General features: G+C 37.0%; 3 protein-coding genes and 1 pseudogene across 5 annotated transcripts; 2 read left to right on the forward strand and 2 right to left on the reverse strand.

Annotated features, from left to right (window-relative positions):
* The first annotated feature begins 544 nt into the window (after positions 1 to 544).
* On the forward strand, positions 545 to 2291 carry LOC131320940 (phospholipase A2-alpha-like). The gene is made up of 4 exons (XM_058351863.1): positions 545 to 772; positions 934 to 976; positions 1553 to 1678; positions 2038 to 2291. Exons 1-4 carry the CDS (start codon positions 635 to 637, stop codon positions 2211 to 2213), a joined length of 483 nt encoding a protein of 160 aa, XP_058207846.1. The 5' UTR covers positions 545 to 634; the 3' UTR covers positions 2214 to 2291.
* On the forward strand, positions 815 to 11219 carry LOC131320938 (methyl-CpG-binding domain-containing protein 2-like). 3 transcript variants are annotated; one of them, XM_058351862.1, is made up of 5 exons: positions 815 to 976; positions 8769 to 9413; positions 9810 to 9863; positions 10044 to 10228; positions 10743 to 11219. In XM_058351862.1, the coding sequence occupies exons 2-5, from the start codon at positions 8788 to 8790 to the stop codon at positions 10925 to 10927; spliced, it is 1050 nt and encodes a 349-aa protein (XP_058207845.1). In that variant the 5' UTR covers positions 815 to 976; positions 8769 to 8787; the 3' UTR covers positions 10928 to 11219. The 3 variants fall into 3 exon arrangements, with proteins under 3 accessions (XP_058207845.1, XP_058207843.1, XP_058207844.1); XM_058351860.1 differs by lacking the exon at positions 815 to 976 and adding an exon at positions 1558 to 1678; XM_058351861.1 differs by lacking the exon at positions 815 to 976 and adding an exon at positions 6117 to 6252.
* A 441-nt stretch (positions 11220 to 11660) lies between these two features.
* On the reverse strand, positions 11661 to 14540 carry LOC131320937 (uncharacterized; annotated as a pseudogene).
* A 3089-nt stretch (positions 14541 to 17629) lies between these two features.
* Positions 17630 to 23064, reverse strand: LOC131320941 (proteasome subunit beta type-6-like). The gene is made up of 9 exons (XM_058351864.1): positions 22996 to 23064; positions 22778 to 22953; positions 22615 to 22691; positions 22173 to 22228; positions 21185 to 21257; positions 20921 to 21032; positions 20333 to 20406; positions 19449 to 19523; positions 17630 to 17979 (listed from the first exon to the last, which is right to left on the reverse strand). The coding sequence occupies exons 2-9, from the start codon at positions 22887 to 22889 to the stop codon at positions 17848 to 17850; spliced, it is 711 nt and encodes a 236-aa protein (XP_058207847.1). The 5' UTR covers positions 22890 to 22953; positions 22996 to 23064; the 3' UTR covers positions 17630 to 17847.
* Between the last annotated feature and the right edge of the window lie 1365 nt (positions 23065 to 24429).

A 24429-nucleotide genomic window follows, 5' to 3' on the forward strand; every position in this document is an offset into this window, starting at 1 on the left:
CAAAAATATTGAGATTTGAAGAAGGAGTAGCATTTTAATGGGAAGAAAAATTTCCATGAGGTCACAAAAACCTAAAATGTTACTCTTACTCGACTCTTAAACTTTTCAACGCTTTAATAAAAGCACTAATTAACTAGTAGCTTTTAACTCTGGTTATAAATGCCCATAGATACTAATACGTTACGTACACTTGTAATTTGCATATGCTCCGATCCACATATACACATGCAGAAAAATTATTCAATATGCTTCCAAGTTCCAACACCAATTTAGTCCCCTTTGTTTGTAGCATATCGTAGTATATATTAATGGTGGATCAAGATCGTTTTTTATCCGTGAAACCCAATTAATTAACGTGAGAAGATCTAGAGGAAGCTAGCCTAGCTCTCTCTAGTACTGGCCCAGGAGTGATCAGCAACCACAATATAACGCTATCGTCAGACTAGACGTTACAATTTAATTAACAACGTACATACAGCTGCTAGCACTACTATATATATATACACTCTTCCTCGATTTGCTTTTAATGTTAATTCTCCATTAAACAACTAACCTAGCTTAACATTTATTACTAATATTCAAGATCTCTCTCTAGCTAGCTCCCTCTTAGTAATTCCATCCCTGTGATGCATGAATGGGAATGGCTACAAACAAGTCATTCAACGACTTACCCTTTCTCCTCCTCTCACTTTCCCAGCTTATGGTTGTAATTATAACCCTCCTTAACCTCCATCCTATTTTTGTTCATGCCTTAAACATCGGCATTCCAAAGGTTCGTTTTTCATCATTTATGTACGTACGTACGTACCATCATTAATTTGTCTTTCTTAATTACTTTCGATCTCTCTCAATTCTTACTTATATATATACACACACATATATACATCTGTGTGTGCGGATTTTGTGTTATCCTCTTGTACATATTGTTCGTAGGATGAGGAGTGCAGTAGAACCTGTGAATCACAAAACTGTGGAGGTACACAACTTCTGGGCTCACATATTAATTCCTCCAGCTTCTTTTTGTTTTTCCCATTTTATCGGAAATGACGTTAAAGGAATATGATTCTCTTCGGTTTCCTACCCTGCTATGCATAGAGGGTCTAATTTGAAATCTTGGGATCCATTCCACTCCGGTGCGTTGATCAAACGGTATGATAATTAATTGCAACCAGATAGAGATCTAACTATATATTAATTTCTGTTCAGAATCAAGAATTCTGATTTTGAAATAGACCAGATAGATACCTATGGTTTTTAATAAACAACTCTATATGATCAAATCACGTCCATGGGTAGTTGATCAGTCTCACTTTTTTGAATCATGAATTACCCATACGAAAGGGCTTACGAAGTAAACTACATAGATATTGGAGTGGAACATGAGATGGATCCATAATAATTCAAACGTAACTGGCCCTTGACCCCAAACATTAATAAACTGTGGAGAAAATATATAGTATTGGTATATATATTGTTGGGTCACTTCAAATTGTTATTGTGCTTTAATTTAATTGTTGATAGTGTGATCATAATGGTGACTTTGAAATGACAGTGGCTCCACTATTAAGGTATGGAAAGTATTGTGGAGTTTTATACAGCGGGTGTCCAGGAGAGCAGCCATGTGATGGTCTCGACAATTGTTGTATGAGGCATGATGCCTGCATAAAAGCTAACAACAGTGAGTCCATTCATTAAAAAAAATGCAAGATCATTGTCTTTTCACAATTATATAGTATTTTTTATAATTTATGTATGACGATCTTGCATAATCTGTAATCCTATCATGTTTTAGAATACATGTGTGTACTCAGGAATGTGTTATCTCATTCTTGATATAAGTAATGAATTTATAAATAAAAGAGTAAAATTTTCTTGATATATCATATGTATTGTAATAATTCAATGAAATATTTTCGTACTTTCGTACTAGCACTTCAAAATACATGATGTATATGTATGCTTGTATGTATGTAGTTAAATTTGAAAATAAAGCAGTGTCTATATTAAGGTTAAACTCTGGATGTTGTCTTTTTGCAGACGATTATTTAAACACGGTGTGTAGTCAAAACTTTTTAAGATGCGTGAATAAGTTCAAGAGGAGGAGGAGGATGCCATTTAAGGGGAACACTTGCTCAATTGATCAAGTTACTAATGTTATGACCACAGCCATGAATTTTGCCTTGATTGCTGGGAGATTTGTAAATAAATCATGATTGCTTCTGCACCTAATTGTGGTTAATTTTGAGGACATCCCAGAAATATGGTCATCTATTTTCTTGCAATAAAATCTTCTATTTGGCTATTCAATTTCTTGTCTTACCTTCATGAAAATAATGACACCACCTCTATTATTTGTGAGAAAAGATTTTTAAAGAATTCACTAATACAATGATAATATGGTATTGCACATAGTAGTTAACGGCATATGAAAATGAGTGATGTTTAAAATAAAATAAAAAGGAGTGACATTAAAAATAAAGAAGAAATTAAATAGTTATCATGTTTGGGAAACTTATTAATGTCACAATTCTTGTGGGTTTGAATCATTAACTTGGCATCCTCAAAATTCCAATAAACCTCAAACCACCCTTTCTCTCTCCAAATCTTTCCTAATTTATCTCAATTTCACCATCCTATCTTTCAAATCTTTCTCTTTCCCATTCTGTTAATTATTTCTCTATCCTAATCTTCTCTCCCCTAAAATCTCAAAATAAAAATTGAAATTAGATTCATAGAATAAATGAATTTTCAGAAATATTGCATGATAATATATGACGTATTTCAACAGAAAAAATAATGAAAATCACGCATTCAAAATGGACCATATTTATAATAAATTGCAATTCTCTCTCTATTTCTCCAATTTTTCAAAGCTGACAAATGTGATCAATTTTGGAATAATTCATATTTTTTATGGTTTTTTTTTTTTTTTGCATTTTTCTTAAAATTTTGGATATTCGAATTGACCATATTTTTCATGAATTATTTCTACAAAATTACCATGACAATTGAGGATCAACTATACAACTATTTCATAACAAAATTCTGCAAATTCACCATGTTTTATCATGACACATTTTAGCACAAAATCAGCCAAACCACGCATTCCAATCGAATCAAACATACTTATCATGAAAAATTTCTACGAAGTTATCATGAAATTTGAAACTAATATTATTGTACACATGATAAATGTAACAAACATGACAAAAAAGTTACAAGTACGTTAAAATAGGTCATATATGCACAACAATACAACACAAATGCAAAGACTACAGAAAATGAAAGTGAATGAACAACGTGGACTAATTACCAGTGAGGTGAAACATTTTTCAGCAAATGGAAAACCCACATGGTTCAGATCTGGAACGTGTGTGACAAATGAGTGCAATGTATGGCAACCCATGGTTCAGATTTGGAAAAAACCCCAAGTGTCAGCCGCCTCACGAATCTCGCCCGCCACCTCAGATTGCCGTTTCGCTGCCGTTTTCTGTGCCATTAAGGCTGATCATCAAGATCTGGAGGTCGGCAGTGACATCAGTCAACGGGCCTGTAAGGAACTCCAAAGGCTGGACGAAGAGAGTGGGGATGGTTTTGATGCGGCATCGATGAGGCCTTTGACGCCAGTTTGGTTTGGTTGAAGGCGATGGCTGCATGGCAAGATAATTCGTTTACCATAAAAAAAAAAAAAGGAAAAAGGATAATGATCCTGTGATTCAAGGACCTGATAAGTGAATTATGTGAGTTTGATTCTAGGACTTGGGATAATTGCGTGAAAAATGGTTAATCAGAAAAACAAAATGCTTTATTCACATTAATGAAGAGTGTTATTGACATTTTTTGAATGTGAGGATGAAGACTTAAGTATTCAAATCACTGAGGATAGGAATATAAGTATCATTAAGGGACATGACACCTATTTAAATATCTCAAAAATAAATGCCATGTTGTAATAATTTCTGCAAGAAAAAACAAGTGCAAATAGTGCAAAATGTCAAGAAATAGAATCAACGATTGCCAAAAAATAGAGATACACAAGAGCACGAGGATGGGCATCATACCAAGCCGCAAAAGTTAACTTAGTTCATGGTATAGAGAGAGATTGTAAAGAGCCATATTAGGGTTCAAGAAAAATTCCTCGATAATGTCTCCAAAAGTGAATCGAATGGTTTAGATTCACTTAGATGTTTGGGTCCTGCATATCAAAATGAATCTCAATCATTTATTTTGCTTTTGAAATATTTTCGGAAAAAACTTTTTCTGGACCCTAACATTTTTGGATTGTAAATGAGAAAGAACTAAAAAATATTGAAGTATTTATGTTCTAATGGCAAATAGGAGTTCCCACAAGAGGGGCAGCTGCGTAAAACAAACAAAGACTTCCGTTAAAAAATTAGCCTTTTAAGATATAAGGCCATCCACAGTGGTATAATCAAAAAAGAATAATCAAAAGTTGACACATCAGCTTTTGATTATTCACTTAAGAGGTTTCTAAGCTTAACAATGTTAAGCTTCACTATGGTCACTTCTAGTCCATAACCAAAATATGGGGTCCACTACAATTTCACTCTCTATCCCCCTCCATTTTCCGTCATTTACTTCCCTCCATTTACGTTTTTTATGGGTTAAAATATATCGATTCCCTCTCTTAATTTTGGAAAAAAAAATCGGTGACTTCCTTCCCTCTTATTATGAATTTTTTTTTGGTGGGGTGTGTGTGTGTGTGTGTGTGTGGGTTGTTGGGGAGGGGGGGGAATTGAAACAGGAAAGAAGAGTGAAACACCTTAATCCGGCGACGATAAGTTGAATTGTAGATGATCGAGAGATAGAGTTTCACTTCTGAAGGAAAAGAAAGAGAAATAGTTTGTGGGTAAAGTGAAGAAGACATGGAGTAGGCGAAGAAACTTGGCTACATAAAATTTTTATTCTTCAATTTTAATTTTTTTACCAAAAAAAAAAAGTAGGCGAAGAAGAGAAAAAGAAAATACCAGTTGAAACATGCGTGTATACAAATTTTAGAATTAGTTAACTTATGTGGTGTAGGGTTCACAAATTTTGATTATTGAAAAAGGTTGCTAGTTTTGGTTATCCAAAGCTTAAAATTTGATTATTTCTAAGGATGTTGCTAAGTTTGATTATACCATTGTGAGCGATCTTTTGTAACAACATTGTTAACTTTCAAAACAATTGACATTTGATTATACCATTGTGGATGGCCTAAGGAGTACCTTGTAGCAAGTTTTATTTTTATTTTTTTTCCCAAGAAGTGTACACAGCAAGAGTTGGAGGGATAGTTAGTAAGTTAGTTCACATGGGATCCAAAAGCAAAGACTGTTCATAGACCTGAACCACAAATATTTTTGACAAGACTCAAACTCTGATCCTCCGCTAGAGAAAGACCAAAAAATACTACTCCCTCCGTCCCTTTTTAAGTGTCCTGCTTCGTAACTCCAACTTATTAAAAAGACATCATCATTATACCTTTCACATCAACTTTTTCCTCCACTTTTCATACTTACCCATCATCATTACACTTTTACTCACTTACTTTTCAAAATGGAATCTACTTTTAGGGACAAAATAGACAATACACCAATTTTTACCCACTAACTTTACAAAATGGACACTTATTAAAGAACAACCCAAAATAAAATACTGGATACAAAATAAGGGACGGAGGGAGTATTGGATTACAAGCACTTTGGCAAGTTTTAGTTGAATGGGATAGAGTGATAGTCTAAGCTAGAGGGGTAGCCTAGGTAGGGAAGAGTGAGACAAGGGATGAGTGGGCAATAAGGGTAGAAACGTCAAAGGGAATAAAGGGGCGCGAAACAATAGGATATAGTCATTCGGATCATTCATTTTACTTTATCTATCTCGTGTACTAGTATGTAGGATTATATTCATTTTAGTACATTAGTTTGTTTGTTTTATACTAAAATAGTAGTATTTTAGTACTACTGCATTGGTAAGTACATTAGGCTGTTTCGAGTTCATCTCTGTTTCTTCTCTGTTACCGAGGAGGACGAACTCCTCTCCACTTCCACTATACAGTACCGGAGTACTACTCTATAGTACTATTAATTAACACAAAAGAAAGAAAGTAAAGTGATAGTGGTAGACTGGTAGTGGCAGTGGTAGTGTTACGCAATGAGATGAGATGATGATCCACAGTACTAGTGCACAGAAGAAGTCAAGTAATGTATCCCATTCCGCCAGTTTGATAAGCCGTACGCGCATGGTGGCGAGGAGGTTAGATCTCCGATCCTCCCAATCTCTCTCTCTCTCTTCCCTCACACCTTCTATCCTATATTCCTATCATCCTATGTAGTAGTACCCAGTAGTGTATCTTCTATATCTACAATGTAGCTAGGCGTAATGGCTTATTCTTCTCTTCATACCGATTGCATGCCCCCATTTCACTTCTTTCTGGCTTGGCTTGGGTCCATTTTTGGGGTTAATTCCTACTGCTTGCTTACGGTTTTCTGATCGGCTTTGTTCCATGCATATTAACTCTATCTCTGTTACTACTACTACTTGCTCCTGACCTCCTCCTCCTCCAGCTTACTTATGCTTTCTCTCCTCTAGTCTAGTGAATCCTTTGTAAAAGTGTCTTTAGATTAGGAGTAGTAATCTTCCTAGGGTTTTTATTTCTTCATTCAATATATTCGCCATGTTTGAATCTGTGGCTGTGGTAGCTGATTTTGAGCTTTATATGGGTTTGTTAATTAATTTGGCATGCATATTGTCGTTTTTCTGGTATCATAGGGGAAACATCGCCTAATTTTTTTTAGCTCTTCGATTGACATTGTTCCAAACTTCCTTCCACACTATTCACAGGAACTCTTACAAAAATTTCGTTAATTTGTAAAGCAAGAAAGGACCTGATTGTTAAGTTCTCAGCATTTACATGTTGTATTTATCTAATATTTTGGTATTCAAGCTTGGTTTGTTTACGCAACAAGAACCGATCTAGAACAAGCTTTTAATGCATCGAACTTGAGTTACTTGTCTCATTTATTAGCCTACCTGCGCCTGAAACTCCTACCAGAGTCCATATGTCATGGTGTACTCTTTTGGAGCAGCTAACGGTATTCTGTTATAACAACTCTTTTGAGAAAAAAACTGATAGCAAAAAGGATGCAGGAGCTATAGATATGATGTTTCACAAATCCTTTTGCATGGCCTTTTATGTTTCACTCATTTCCCAAAGTTTTTAAAGCTTTCTCAACTGACTCGCAGGTATATGGTTGATCTGTTTGCCATGGTTGATGGTTCTAGGATGAAGACTTGAAAATCTAAACTTCGGCAGTATAACTACCTGAACACCTTATGTATAGACCGAATTTGTTGATCAAGGACAAATACTTATCAATTATATGTTCCATTGACCACTACAACAATCCATGTCGAGCATATATTTACATTGACTGAGGTTCCCTGACCATTTAAGTAAATGGTATGGAAAACTGTAACAGCGGCATATAATCTGTTGGAAAACCGAAGCAAAGTGAACCAGAATTTGGCTAGCCAAGTACCAAAATGTGCTCTGTGCTAAATTTGTGATCTACAGTTCCTTTTGCTGAATAAATGTAGGATAACTTTAGTTAATAATATCGTCAAAAGTGTTGGTTTGTGGGTAATTTCGGAGGCATGTCAAAACTACAGCTAGATCTTTCTTCGGTAGGGTTATTCAGTCTTCTCCGTTTACTTTTTCCAGTGTGTTCCGACTCCCAACTGTTTTGCTGTTTTTGCAACACTTCAGATCCTTGCTGCTAACCAATATCACTTTGCTGTGCTCAGAGGCGACGAAACAACATGGGTTGTGGGGTCGGGCGACCCAACCCCTTGAGAAATAAAAGTCTAGTACTGCTATACGTACCTTTTTTCTCTTTCAAATTGGAAAAAAAAGAAGCCCCCATTAGAATTTGATGATGACACCACACTAGATTATTTCCCGACCTTGAACCCACCCTCACTCGTAAAATTTAAAACACCGACAGTCTAATACCTAGGTTTTGGGAATTGCATATTTATTAAGGCACTTAAATGTTGATTTTTTATGGATGAAATGATACTTGTTCAATATATTTTGAGGTGTCCATTGTATTTATCTAGCATTATTGTTGTTTTCAGTTACACATAACATAGACAAGTTTCTGATAAGAAAATCGACCGCTGCACAAGGTTCATCTTCCAGTAGTCATATTCAGGAAAATTGTGCCAAGAAAATTTGAATCAATTTGTACAACCTTCCCTCATCTCCAGGACTTAAAGGAAAGATCTCAACTTATCATCCTTTTTTCTTTGGTTTATAGTTGGTAAGAATATTTATGTTTATAGATGACCCCATGTTCCCAAATTCCTGTAGTCACCGCGGGCTACGCTAGTGTTGAATTTCTCTCGTGTATTGCATTGCCCTTCCAGTTGATTAGGATATTGACATCTTTCATTGTTGAAATTGTACTAATCCTCTTATTGCGTTTATCTCTTACACCATTTTATTTTTATTTTTCTACCTCTTTCTGCCATCAACAACTATTTCAGTTTTACCTTTAATTGGATTTGGATTAAGTGACTATTGAGAAGGAGGCCTCTGTATACCATACGTATACTATATGAGTATAAAGTGTAGGCTTGGTTCCCTTACAATTTTCGGTTCTTTGTACATATGTGTATATGTATACATATACACAATTATGTATGTATGTATATTTGACAACTGTAGATTCAATGATATAGGCTTGGTTCATATGTTGTTATGCCAGGTGAGTGCGATCTGTTCAGATGCAGTCAAGTCCTATGAAACTCACCCTTAAGGTGGGAAGGAAAGATAAAGGTATCAACGGTTCTACCAAAAAGGAAGAAAATGGCTTCAGTGGTTGTGGTTTCCCAGATCGCTTGGGCAACAGTATTTGGAAGCCCATAGATCTAACTTCTTCCGAAGAAGATAGTGCAGTAGAGGATAATGCAGAGGAAGATAGTAAGTCTAGTGAAGATTCTCGGAATCAATTGGTGATTTATGATCCTGCTGTTAATGGTGCACGTGAAATTGAAGCTGCACTTGATCCCAATGAATACCAGCCGAGAAACACTTTCCCGTTTACCTCTTCTTGCGTTTTATTGCCGTCTGTGGGGGCTTTCACCGTCCAGTGTGCTACCTGCTTTAAATGGAGACTCGTGCCAACAAAGGAAAAGTATGAGGAGATACGGGAACACATTTCAGAAGAGCCTTTTTCCTGTGAAACAGCTCGTGAGTGGCGGCCTGAAATATCATGTGAAGATCCAACTGACATTTGTCAAGATGATGGCAGGTTATGGGCAATTGATAAGCCTAATATTGCTCAGCCCCCTCCTGGGTGGGAGCGACTTCTAAGGATCAGAGGTGAAGGAAGCACCAAGTTCGCAGATGTGTATGTATTGTATTCATCTTCAATCTATTCTATTTCAATCCTAGAAATATTACCCGCATGCATAGAGTACTCAGTCTTCTGCTCGTCGCCTAGTTTCTTTCGATTTTGAATTTCAGTTTTGTCTGGGAACATATACATATAAAAATTCGATGAAAAACATCTATTGCAATTCTCTTCTAGAGTGCTTACCACTTTTGGAAGCCACAAATACTTCCTCAGAATGTGTTTTCTGGGGTATTATTGGCTTGTTGGAATTCCAACCTGTGTCCACCTTGTTGTATGAAGGTTTCATTAGGCTGTTGTGCCCAATTTATTGGTTGCTTCAGTTCTACCATCATAGAATGCAAGTCCACTGACAAGTACCCCTCCAATTTATCTTTCTTTCACGGTTTACAGGTATTATGTTGTACCATCAGGCAAGAGACTTCGCTCTATGGTTGAGATTCAAAGGTGTGTGTGTGTTCTTTCCAGTGCCCCAGTCATTTCCACAGAGTCATGTCAGTTCAATACCAACATAATTTGTTGACTAAGTTACTCTTCGCTTTGGGTAGTTTTTTGCTTTAAGATATCAATGAATGGTTCTCCAGTTTTCCATTTTATATCCTTGGTCTTTTTCCTCCTGATGTTAAGGTACTTGCTGCAACATCCAGAGTACATGGAAGCTGGGGTTACCATGTCACAGTTTTCATTTCAAACTCCAAAGCCGTTGCAGGAAAATTATGTGAGGAAGCGTGCTCCTGCTCGTTTGACAACTCCAGTCGATGGTGGCAGTAACATGGTGAGAATGCTGCCAGGGTTTCTCCAACCTTCTGATGGTATGTAACAGAAAGCCTGTACTCATCGATGGAACTGTAACACGTTTTTATTAGCTAAATGAACATATATACTTTTTATCCAGCAATTTACTATAATTTTCCATCAATCTTTATAGGTCATCTATGGAAACAATTTGGGTACAAAACAGGAAGTTCATCTCTTTTTTTTATTTTACTTGGCATTCTATTGAACAAATTCTACCTTTATAAGCAAAAGGAGAAAGAGTATAAATTCCTTTCTGATTGAAGAATTTTCAGTCATATATATTACTAGGACTAGGTTGTTTGTATGTTCACTCCATATTGGTGTTCTATCAAATCCTTTGTACCGAAATCCTTCTATACCTCTGTACCAGTGAATTCCCAGCCGTTTGATTGCATAACAATTTTGAAAATAAAAAAATTCTCAGTCTAAGGACCCAAAATACATGGGTACATGAAATTTTCGGTAAAGAGGATTTGAGGGATTATTGTAACAATATGTGTTCATAAGAATCATAACTGACTGCTGCAGTCAATCCCCTTGCATGGGCGGGTCCAGATGGGCATACAGATGTACGGCTTGGGCCAAGTGTTTCTACTCACTTGATTGAAGCATCTCCTGATGAACCTATGCAACACGGCCAGCCAAAAAGCCAAAAAAGGAGTTTTGTGCCATCTGAAGGAATTGCGCGGTGCAGTAAAAAAGTCAGTTTATAAAGATCAGAACAGGGTCAAGGTGGAAGAGCCTTTTCAATCTAGGAATGGTACTGCACTTGATTGTACTACTAGAACCTTTTTTTCTTTTTGGGTAACCGGGGGTTTCGGCGTGTAACATGACACTAATTTTATCAAAGCCTCGTGTTTTGGAAAAAGGGTATCATGTGGTCGTGGTGAACTTCAATTTTTATTGGGGGCCTTTTTGGTGCTGTTTTTGTATAAAGAGATGAAGATAGTTTTGTTAGTGACAAATGATGTGTGTGAAATATCCAAGAAGAAAACAATTCTATCGTTTTTAGAGTTTGATGCTACCCATTTTCACACATCCCTATCTTTAAGTAGATACTAGTGAAATTGATTTTCTCCTGTCACTGCTTTTTTCAATTTTAGGGTGCAGTACTTTTCTTTTTTCTTTTCTTTTTTTGGGGGGGTACGAATTCCCAACAGAAAGAAATCCCTCATGTCCTTGTTTAAGTAGATATACTAGTGAAATTGATTTTATTTGATTTTATTTTGTGTGTGTGTGTGTGTGGGGAGGGTGGGTGGGGGGGGGGGGGGGGGGGGGTGTGGTGTGTGGTGGGGCGCGGGTGGGTTACGAAATCCCCCATGTCCTTGCTTAACTTAAGTTGATCATGTGATGTATCCATTGTATGAGACTCATTCATTTGCAATATTCTGCCTTATCATTGAGATTGAATGGGATCAAGGAAGAAGAATACTACTCCTAATATACAAAAATCCAAGGCAAAAAAAGGTCATGTGAATATTCCAATTCTGATACTAAATACAACAAAACTACTACTAATATGATAGGAGTAATATACTAGATCTTACCAGACGTCAAAAGCAATTCAGCAATTCATTTGATGTCGTTGCAAATCTCTCCATGCATATCAATTTTTTTTCAAGCATCTCCAAAAGAATTCCCGCATTACTTTCGGATCATACTCTCCATCACTATTAAGCATCCAATAAATTTCTACCCTTGCACTAATCAAGGTTAAACTCCCTCTTACATCAGAAAATTGTAGCTTCCACTGTAGGAATTGAGATACTCCACGCATTCATATTCCATAGTATACGAGAAAGCATTGTTGCCAGAGAGAGAGAGAGGGGTTGAAAATGGCTTATTAGCCAGTACTACAAATGACTATGGAAGAGAGAAGAGGATCAGCAGCTCCACTAATAACGGCACCCTTGCATCTTCTCAGCTGCAGCAGATAATTCAATGCTGCTTCTGTGATGAACTCACCAGGGATTATCAAGGGAATACCCGGAGGGTATGGACATATCAGTTCCCCACATACCTCCCCAATGCTCTCTTGGATACTGACCTTTCTTTTCCTTGCAAAGAAGGCCTCTCGGGGACTCAACCTTATGCTCCCACTGTCATTGTCATTATTAAAGGGCACAGCATACTCCATGTCGTCTCCTTTTTCTCCTTGATGAATTGCTGGTAAGAAATTAGTTGCTAATAGATTTCTCAATCCTGACACGAGCCTTTGGATGTGCTCTCTATAGGTTCCCAAAGTAATAGCTAATGTAATAGATCGGGTTCCAGTAAGTTCAGGAACAAATCCATAATCCCTACATAAGATTTCATCGGCCTCAAAACCAGAAAGCCCAAGCAACCATACACCAATACTAAGCCTCAGGGGATCAATGGCGGGAAAATTGGAGAAGCCTGAGAAGTCTAGGACTGAAATACCTGGAATTTCATTGATCGTGTTTTTTGTTTCGACCGCTAGTTCTAGTGCTTGGTTGAAAACTGTTCCTGGGTTTGCACTTAGTTGAGCCCTAGCAGCATCCAGTGATGCTAAAAGCAGATAACTTGGGCTAGTGCTTTGAAGAGTTTGAAGGCATCTGCATATTCTCTCTCTGCCTACAATATTTCCTGACATGTGTAACATTGATGACTCTGTAAGAGAGCACAAGACTTTGTGAGTTGATTGCACAGCAATATCTGCCCCTTGATGGAGGACTGGATAAGGTAATCGGGGATGAAATCCTAGATGGGCCCCGTGAGCCTCTTCGACAATCAAGGGAAATCTATGCAAATGACACAGCTTCGAAATCTCGGTCAAATTGCTGCATACACCATGGTAAGTTGGGGAGGTGACAAAAACTGTAGCGGGTTTTCAACCTTCCTTTTCCAATTCCTGGATTGCTTTATCAACCTGCCATAATAGCAAAAATATGCTTCACAGTTCACACGATTGTTCATATGCATTGCTAGAAAAAGTAACGGCATTAATACTAGTGTTCGTTTTCTGGTTTGAGATATTACTTTACCATTAGAAGGAAAAAAATTGCCAAGTTAAACTGGGAATGAAGCTTCCGTATATACACTTACCTGGGATGGAGTGACCCCACCAGGAATGTCCCATTCAAAATCATACTCGGGAATAATGTACTTGGGTAATGCACCCGACAATACCATAGCAGAGATGGCTGATATATGGGAATTCCGGGGGAGAATAAGGTAGTCTCCTGGGGAACATGTAGCCATAACTGCAGCTTGGATTCCGCAAGTTGTACCCCAACAAGGAACCATGTCTCAGATGCTCCAAACAGTTTGGTTGCTTGTTTTTGCGCATCTAAAATGGGCCCTGCTGGAGAAAATAGGTTGTCAAACTCTGGAAGCTCAGGTAAATCATGAAGAAATGGCCCTTTATCGATAAGATGACTTAAAGATGATGGTGCAGCCCGTCCTCTGTTATGCCCGGGGAAGTGGAAACTAGCAGCGTTTTGTTGTGCTGAAGATTTTAAAGCACTAACAAGTGGGGGGGAGTTCATCTACTAGGGTTTTTTGAGAAGTGGGATTGCCATTACAATCCTCTGTGACAATCCTGGTTTTTCCTATGGCGGTTGTCTTATCTTGCTTGTTCCCCAATTCTATGATGCTTCTTTCCTGCAATATGTTATGCGCATTAATTAGTAAAGAGAGTGAGCCTTAATCAATGTAAATCACATTACCTGGATTTACAGAGGTTAAAATATAAGAGAGATTGCTGCTACATTAAACTGGTCCATACAGAGCAATTGCTACTGAGTACCTCCAAGTTCCAACCATAACAAATTTTCGAATGCCATCACCCAAAATTCGAACCCGTCACTTTTAACATATAGCCGTAAATAATCAACTTACAGTGCATGAGTGAAGAACTACATTTGCCTATCTGCTAACAATTCTGATCTTCAACCAGCCTAAAAATTAACCCTTTAGTACCACATTTCCCCTTCTTGTGTGAAAAATTAATCAATGAAAAGGTAACAGGGTAAATTCACATGAATAAGGGCAAAAAAAAATAGTGTGGATGGTAAAAAGGGGAGCGCAAAAATCACTAGCCTTCCAAAATTTGAGATAAAACACCTACTTTATGTTCTTAGAAAAGGCAGTAATCTAAGAAGATAGTTCAAAAAGTAATCCTATCATTTCCTTGGCTTTTGGTTGTGCAAAAGCACAAAACAACCAACAGATTGCCACTAAATCGGCTAAAAACTTGTACACTCAATAATCAACCAAAGAAATGGTCACATCTTATGTCAAACATAGATTCTGTGAACAGCTATAGGATTACCATATCTTGTCATCTTCAAGGAAGGTGATTCAACTAACCAGTAATTTAGCATGTGCTCTCATTGTGATTCGCACCGTCCCCTATGAGGTCTCTGACCCATGGCTCTTTGACTGGTGTGTTAGGTCAAGCAGACTCAAGCTCAAAAGAAGAGTGAGTCAATCAAGGCCTTCAGTTTGCCATCAGTCATGACACTGACAAATGCATCCACACTAAGTTCATTTAGCAATTTCTGGAAGATTTCACAAAAAATAAGCAAGTCAGCTTCCAAACTCAAACAGATTATCTCTGTCATGGGATGCAAATTTATCCTTTCAAACTGACGGCTCGCAGGTAAATGATGGTTTCTTATATGCTGGTTCAACCCCAAATGACATTTGTGAGTGATAAAAGCACTTAGAAGTTAATGAAAACGAGCCATAACCAACAATATCATCACGATTGAGAGGGGTATGAACAGATGTAATCCCACGACATGCTGCTAAGATGCACAAGGTTGTAGGAAGCATAATCTTTTGAAAGTCTAAAATTTTCTCACAATGTTATGAAACATGATATTCCTCTTTGCATCAGAGTCGTGTTAACAACCACCTATGGGGCAATGGTTAAAGAGGAGAAAGCCAAAACTGTTAAAACCCCCAAGTAGGAGTAATATTTTTACATGTTCCTTTAAACTAGTAGTACGTACTATTACTTCTTATATACACCTGTTTTTAAACGGAAATTGGCTACTGATAGCTCATTGGGCTAAAATTAGCTTCTTCATTTGTACTATGCCCGTGCTATTTTCGTTGGCTTGAATGAGGCAATGTAAGTTCAATTGTCCTCTTTCACATACAAACAGAACAATAACTATGGAACCATCCAAACAGGGGGGGCTTATTAAATAGAACACTAAGTAAGTCTCGCAGTGAAAACCTAAAATGGGTTTGGCAGATAGATAAACCTGAGAAACACAAAACCTCCTCCTCGACTTTGTGATGGGCTTGAAACCCCAACAAAGACTTCCAAAGCTGAGACTAAAGCTCTGCCCAAAAATCAAAGGGAATAGATTACTAACTCCAGTGGCTTTCAAAAGTAGCAGGACAATGTCAACATCAAGAAGAAGAAGAAGAAGAAAGGAACAAGAAGATTCATGTAGTATGTATATAAACTTTAGAGACAGAGATTGCAAGTATATGTATAAAGAGAAGAGAAGAGAAGAGACTGAATTAGTAGTAGTAATTTTTTTTAAGGAAATGTTCTCTTTATCTTATACAACCCCTGCAGGGAAAAGAAGATTGATCAAGGAAAATCTTATCCATCTTACCATCCCCACCCACAAAAGCAGTAACCATCTCATCTGTTTCTGTATCTGTCTGTCTGTTAATTATAAAGGTATTGATTCATCCATCTTCGGCCCACGTCCAGATAAATTTTCTTCAACGGGTCGGTAGTTCTACCGAATCTTTCCTGCTAGTACTAGTAGTAGTATTAGACCCGCCAAATCAAACAAGGAGAGCCCGGATACGGTCTGGATCTCTTTTTCTTTTTTTAATGGAGGAATAATGGAGTACTACTACAAAAAAAAAAAAATAATTAATTAAACAAAAAAGAAGGAGAAAGAATATGGTTGTATTGAATTTTAAAGTCAATATACATAAGGGATAAACCTAGATATCTTAAAATCTCCGTTTTTGGATAATTGAGATTCCAAAAGTTTCATGGGTCTCCAAATTTACTTACTCAATCTCACTTCTCTATTTTTTAGCATAAAGCATTGAAAGCCCATTCAGGCATTCATTCTCCATTTTGGGGAAACAATGCTATATTTTGAATCACCTGTCTTGACATGATAGATGATATTATGTTGTGCTCTGTTGTCTGGAATTTACTGTATTATACTCCCTTCATTCCAAAAAAAATTATCCGCTCTGCAAAACGAGAACTTAAATTAAGTATGTGAAAATATATTGAAAAATATAAAAAGTGCATTGAAGTATGGTTTTTTTTTTTTTTTTTCTGAACTAATTGTCAACCCATGTTTATCGTACTGACACCCCTCCTATGCTCAGGGGCATTGTAGAGAGAAGCCTGAGGCCCCGTTCCACTAAGATTTTTAATTTTTAAGTATTTATTTTTTATTTTATGAGACAGATCATTCTCTCACAGTATTTAAAAATAAATACTTAGGGGCCGTTCCGGTTTCTCAAAAAAAGTACTTTTTGAAAAAGAAGGTAATTTTAAGCTCAAAAATATGTGTTTACGCAAATAATTTTCCTACCAATATAGATCTTGTTTGATAGATCTCATTAAGATCTTTTAAACGGTGCAAAAAAAATTGAAAAAATATTTTTCGTTTTCATTATATTTGAGTTTGAAATTCAAACATTTTGAAAAAAAAGTACTTTTTCTTAAAGTGGAACACCACTTATTTTAGTTAGTGAAACACACCTTGAGAATTTTATGGCTCAATCGTAGATCTTCGGATCAGTAGATTTCTCCTCAAAACCATTTTAATGGAATTGCTTATAATCATTAAAGATACCAGGCCTCCATTGTGTTCAGTACTTTTTTTATTTTTAGTTTTCACTGGGATTTGTGAGAGTAAATACCCCAAGAGTGTCATTTCTTGGTGAAGATTGCTTCCTCGGTTATTGTGGAAGCCTCCCTTCTGCAGGTGGTTGTTCAAGGTAATGAAAATAGCCTGCCTTAAGGCCTGCTTCATTGGTCTCGGCTGATATAACTACCTAAATTATTCCGCAGCAGATCAAGAGGAAAATGTCTGTCCGGAATCCGGATCGATAGGAGCAGATAATCTCAATATCATAGTCTCAACGTGGGGTAAGAGTAATGAGATGGCAAATCACACCCTCACCTATAGCATATTCTAAACTCTGGATGATTCATCGTAGGGCTACCTAACCAACCATGCATCCAGATGCTGCACATGCAGTTTTAACAACATTTGTAATCCGGTCCCATCTATGTGTAATCCATCTATGGGTAATCCGGGAATGAAACCAACAGCTCCGGTACAAGAGTTATATTTTTGTCAAGGGGGTATACCATTGATCATAACTTTCCGGGTTAAGTGGGCTACTGTAACCGGCAAATGTCACTCACATCCCCACAGGAAAACCTATAAAACAAAGCCAGAGGCCAAGTCTTGACTAACTTTGCTAGAAGAGTATTACATAAAATGAAAAACAAACATACTGTAATGATTGACTTTTACAAACACAGAAACTTGAATGCATAAATAGTCTATGGAATCAGTTATTGCAGAGCAGAACCAAATTTAAGGGATAAGAAATCTTTCTGAGGGCTGCCCGAATATCTTGAGTTATCCAGAAAGAAATCCTAAGTGACCATTGGCTCGGAAGACGAGGATGACAATATATCAAGCAGGGAATTCTGTGGCTCCAGCTCCTCATGCCACAGTGGAAGAGAATCTCCTGGGTAGAAGTTCCTCGTCACACCCTCTGAGTTTATCTGAGAAAACAGAACCATTGTCGTAAGGAACTGAGCTAGAAACAAGGCAAACGAAGGGAGACAACAGTAGCAAATCCTGGCAATTTAAGCTTCTACCATCCTAAAAAAATGAGGAAGAATATTGCCCCAAGAATGTTTAACGTCAAAAACCAAAGCATATTGCCAACTAGGCAACGATGAAGCACTAACACACCTAAGAGGTTGCCGTATCCTCGTCAGACACACCGGGAACATGTATGGTGGGAGTGGGACATGCCTGAAAACGGGGTGGCTTTAAATTGTTTTGGGGGTAAATATACGTAACTTCATAAGTATTGGGCCAAAAGTGTAATATAGAAGTACATTATCACTTGATAATGCATTCGATAGGAGCTCTGGCTTAAATATTCAGCGGCTACAATGTAATAACCGAAAATTTTACTGTACCCCCCACCGTGTTTGTATCCCCCTTTTCGTAGAAATTGCTTGTCTGTGTATGTGTCCTTACCACATAGCTTGCAAATTACTCAATCATATGATTGACGCCAACCTGTAGGAGCCCCTCAACAAAGCCGATGAAAAAGCTTTGCAGACGGCCCAACAAACTTTAAGGATATTTACACCTTCGAATACAAATAGAGAAAACGTAGGCACATAGTAACAAGCAACAACTAATAACACCCACAAATACCAAGTTCTGGAGCCAACTACACTGCTCATTCCTAGAATGTATTGTCTAAATACATTATTGCCATCTTACAGAATACATACATGTATGCTGTGTCTAATAGCACATCTCCGTGACAGTGTCATTGTTTGTTTGATACATCCAAGAACTAGGTAGAAACAGACGATGGCAGCTCGACAGAAAGAGAAAAAGTCAATTTTACGTTTGTCATCCATCTGCAGATGCCAGCCAGTAAGAGTATATGAATAAGGCATTTTAGTTTACCTTTTTACCTAATTAATTTCTTCTCCCAATCTCTGGCTGGGTAGTGGAGTAAATTAACTTGTCATGTTTTGGGTAGAAGGTTTACTAGATGAAGATTTTTATTTTTATGTATTAGTGACGAGAAAACTATGAAAATTTAAATGACGATGTGCAAACCGCTCAACCCAACTCAACAACCCCCAACCCTAGTACTTCAGGAATGGATCATTCACCTACCTCATGTCGTTTGTCTCGTAAAGCAAGTGAACAACAAAGCAACCTCTCATTATAATAAAACATGTACGTAAATCCTTTTTGGGGGGAATTCTGTATGGCCAATGAGGTCACTGAATTCAAATAAGCTCCTGTGGTATAATGGGCTACCATTAATTACACCACATGTCTACCATACGAAAGACATGTCATCACTGGGTTGAAATTCCATAGCAAATTGCAGTTGAACCTCAACAACATCAAGAGCTCAGGGTTAGTATTGTTTTACCAGGGTGTGACAAACAAAAAGATGCAAGGCTCGAAGTAAATTTCATATAGAACTCACAATGACGGTCCGAACAACACCACCGCTAGCACCATCACGTGCAATGGCAAGAGATACTGCCTTCACCACTAATTTCTGCAGTTAAAAAATGGAATTGTTAAAAAAACTCGGGAAATAGATCAACCATTCAACGAACTACAGATCGAAAAATGTTTGTTTTATCCAGTAAAAAAAGTATCTACGTTTCGGTTAATGTTTCAACATAATCTACTTGCAACGCTACCCAAATGGTAATGTTATGATAAGCAAAAAATGAGAAACAACAAATTGTCTCAAGTATCAAGGTTTGCCAAAACCTGGGCAGAGATGGGGCAAGTCCTGTATCAAGTACTTTCAAGGTGAAGAGAAGGTCACCACAACTTCAATTCCACATTATATATTTTGGATGTAGATTTTTTTGAATTCAATGGTTGCTACGGATTTCTTTTTGGTTCCACAATATAGACATCTTGGTTTGGCTCCTAAAGTCCTGGATGTCCGACAGGTCATGAAACTTTTTCCAAATACTGAAATGACATGATGACCAAGTTAATGCCAAAGGAAGTTATCAGTAGGTACAGTCTGTAAGAATCTATTGGGCAAAAAAAAAGGGCTGAGAATCATACGACATTTAGATCGCTGATATTATGTGATAGGAATGTGCAAGTGCAAAGGCAACGCCTAATGAAGTTCAAAAAAAAAAAGACCTAAGGCAGAGTAGGAAAAGCAACGAATTACGGCTAAGCAAGCACATGTTGCAATCTAGAGCTAATCGTGATAATAAATCTTGTTAATAGTAGTTGATGATACAAAAGTCTATAAAATTAAGTAAGCACATGTTGCAATCTATAAAGTTACATAAAACTCCTATACTTGTGTTATCAAAGAGAAATATGACAACAAACCTCAGCGTCATCTTTGGTCATCCCTTCCTTCCATGCTTGATCGAAGAAACCATACAAATAACTGGAGCCAGATCCTGGATGCAAAACCCAAAAAACAAGATCTTTGGTCAGTAACATCAGTCGAAATTATTGCACTAAGTCTTGCGATGCACATCGGGAAATCCTTTTAAACTATGAAGATTACAGTCCAAGCATTGCAGAAATAACATAATGTCCACGGATCTACCATATCCAGGGGACCTAGATCCTCTCTTTGCCAGACTGTATATTTAGATGTACAAACATCGCAAGAGAAATACATAACCTATAACTCGTACTCATAAAAAAAATAATTTGAACAAACTCCCATCACAAATTAAATTTCCTCTGGCACCCTCACCTCAAGAAACTTAAGGAGACACAGAATATTGTTGGTATGTCTCCATGTAAATTTCACCAGGTAGTAAGCATATGCAACACGATCCATAAATATAGGAGATTACTAGAGGGGATAGACTATTGATAATTCATACCAGAACAAGGAAAAGGATCAATAATTAGACCATAACCATAAAAGTCGGAGAATTATGTGTGATCAGAAGAATTCACCTCCAATTGCAAAAGGCTGCTCTATAATAGTTCCTCCAAGAGGCACCCCATATATTTTACCTCCTTCATACTTGTCCCATCCTCCCACAATCATGCCGGTTTGTAGCATGTTCTGCCAAGTATAAACATATTATAAGAAATTAAAAGTGCAGGAACTACTCAGACACGTAAAGAAGATTCAAGAGATTTTCTGCATGTTGCTGCCCATTCCAACTTACATAAAAGTTCAATAAACAAGGATATAGGAAAAAATTGGGCACAAACCTTGTTATTGTATGATATTTGCCTCACAATATTAGCAGCAACCTTCACCGTAGCGGGCTGCCCAAGGCTTATCCTGGACAAAAGGAGAATGGTTTGACCAAAAGAAGCTTAACAGAAAGGAGTATAAACTATTTAGAAACAGCAATGAAATCTCAAAGTTAGTACATTTGGAATCTAAATGCAAAGACAAACAGTACAATTCTTATATGCCTACTCATACATTTGAGAACCAACGGCCAAGGGTATGTGAAAATTAAGGGAGGATCTCAAAGAAGTCAAAAAGGCTTGGGAAGGTCGCAGATGATTCAAAGCGAAGTGAGAGCATTAAAATACATGACATTTGATCAAGCACAACAGAGTTATCCAAATAGTGATGTGTGGAAAAAAGAAAAACGAAGACCTCGGAACAAATAGCATGCGTAGCCATACAAAATAGCCATATCGTGGCATCTCTTTAGTATCGATGTTAAAACCTACAACAGTTTTTTTTCTTCTTCTCAAGAAAATGTATAACAAGCTCCCACCTTTTATAGGTAAATTTCTTACGGTTCTGCATGACATCAATAGATATTTTCTCTCTAAAATTATCTGATGGAATCTCAGGAAAAGGATATTCCAACTTAAATGCTACTTAATCACTGAGTTGCACATTTCACTTATATAACAAGATCAGGCTCTGGAAAACTCCAAATGCTGACTTCAAAAATTTTGCTTGCTGTCTTTCCTTTTGTGTTGGTTATTTGTGCTAAAGTGATATTTTATGTGGGCATTGTTATTTCCTTGCTGTGGGTAATGGATATTCAACGGATTTCCTCCCTTCATGGGCTTAACTATTTATCAAATACATAATAATTCAGTACAGAACCGAGTAGAATTATATCAGATTTACAAGTTCCAGCGACACAAAGTTATAAGGATACAATTAATCAAACGATTATTTAGAACACGTGTAGGGTGAATAAATCAACAACTAATGTTCACAACTTACGTAAGTTGATGGAGATGGTACCGCACATAATCTGCAACAACTTGCGAATCGGCTGCCTGAGAAGAAGGCATCATTTATAAATAACCAAAACCAACAAAGAAATGATGTTTAAGTAATTGACCTAATTCCTCAATTTGGAGTTTCTTTGACCTCCAAGGTGTTCAAGATTCCTGTTTCTTCCAATCGTTGCAAACAATATCCAATCAAACATGAAAAAAAAAGGGGTAGTAGGAGATGGCTGTGAGTTACAGCCATCATTGACACGTGGGAAAAATCACAATTGATAAGAGAGACTGTAAATGAATTGAACACCCAAACTCAAAGAACAGAAGCGAGAGTTTAGCACTCATGAACTCCACTCTCGTTATAAGGCAGGCATTGAGATATATGTAAATACACACGTGTATAGGGAAGAGAGGAGTCTGAGTGAGGTTGTATGTACCGATCCAGAGCGACAGAGGTAAACATTATCAGTCAGCTGTGTGATCTTATCCGATGCCCTATTTGCCACATACATACCTATGATAAGAACAAATTGGAATTAAGATCACACAAATTGGTTTTAAGATAGCATCGGAAGGGGTAATACTAGCAGTTAATAATACCAGTGCTGGTGCGAGAATCTGCGCCGAGTACGACACCGCCGTCGTAAGTAACTCCTATGATGGTGGTTCCCATCGAATGTGGCGAGTTCAGGTCTGCCATGCTTGGATCCATCCTGCTCAAATCTTGGGATTTGCACAGATAAACCCTAGTGGGACCGGACTTACTAGTAAAGGGAAGAGAGAGAGAGAACAGGGCTGTTTCTTGGAGAGAGAGAGAGAGAGAGAGAGAGAGAGAGAGAGAGAGAGATAACAGGGCTGTTTCTTGGAGGGAGGGGAATGAGAGGAGGCGTTTGGAAGAAATTAGTAAAGGAATCCGCTGGTGTTCCAGTTTTCGATAAAACTATACTTACGGCCCTGTACGTTAAATAATCATAAAAAGTACCCCTCAACTTCAAAAGCGAACACATTCACTCCTAAATTTTCGTCTCATTAAGGTCAGTCTCACCTGCGTGTGAGTGTTCTTCCCTTAGAGGGATTTTTCTTTTTTTCTTTGTTTCTACCTTATAATGGATTTATTTCTTATATTAGTTGAGTTGTTGGGCTTGATTATCTCGTAGACTTTTACAATTGATGTAGTGTATCGGGTTTGTATTCTATACTTCATATCTAATGTAAAATGGTCTCTTCTATCAATTGGCAAAAAAAAAAGTGTGATGGTGAGTTTTTTCTTGGGCAAATTTCACTGATCTCCCCTGAGGTTTCTGATACAAACAGAAACCTCCCCTGAGGTTTCTGAAATAACACTGCCCTTCCCTCCTTTACCCGACAATACCAAGGGACCCCCCTGCCGTTACTTTTCCGTTAGAAAATGGATGGAAAAGGTGATGTTGTACTATACTTTTTACAATACCTACACTACTCTCATCAGACTCTTTACCCCTCTCATTTATAAAATATAAAATACAAACATTTCTACACTTTGTGCTCATTTCACTTTAAGATTTTGTCCTTATTTAAAAGGATTCATATTTGTTAATTTTCTGTCAAACTCTTGTGAATTATTGGTTCGTCTTGATAAGAGGAATTGAAAAAAGTAAAAAATTAAGACTTTTACCAAATATTTTGAGAAATTCAATATTTTGGGTAAAAGTAATAAATTTATACTCCTTTGATTCCTCTCGTTGAGACAAACCAATAATCTATAAAAAATTAACGCAAAACTAGCAAATACGAAAAAAATTCAAATATGAACAAAAACCAAAAAGCCTAAAAACACAAACAAGCCCGCACGAAAAAAAAATTTGTGGGTTTGTTTATGGGATTTTTAGGCTTTTTAGTTTTTGTTCATATTCAATTTTTTCATGCAGGCTTATTTGTGGGATTTTTAGGCTTTTTGATTTTTGTTCATATTTGAATTTTTTTCGTATTTGCTAGTTTTGCGTTAATTTTTTATAGATTATTGGTTTGTCTCAACGAGAGGAATCAAAAGAGTATAAATTTATTACTTTTACCCAAAATATTGAATTTCTCAAAATATTTGGTAAAAGTCTTAATTTTTTACTTTTTTCAATTCCTCTTATCAAGACGAACCAATAATTCACAAGAGTTTGACAGAAAATTAACAAATATGAATCCTTTTAAATATGGACAAAATCTCAAAGTGAAATGAGCACAAAATGTAAAAATGTTTGTATTTTATATTTTATAAATGA

The sequence above is a fragment of the Rhododendron vialii genome, chromosome 3a (assembly GCF_030253575.1).
Source record: "Rhododendron vialii isolate Sample 1 chromosome 3a, ASM3025357v1".
In the NCBI taxonomy this organism is placed as follows: domain Eukaryota; kingdom Viridiplantae; phylum Streptophyta; class Magnoliopsida; order Ericales; family Ericaceae; genus Rhododendron; species Rhododendron vialii.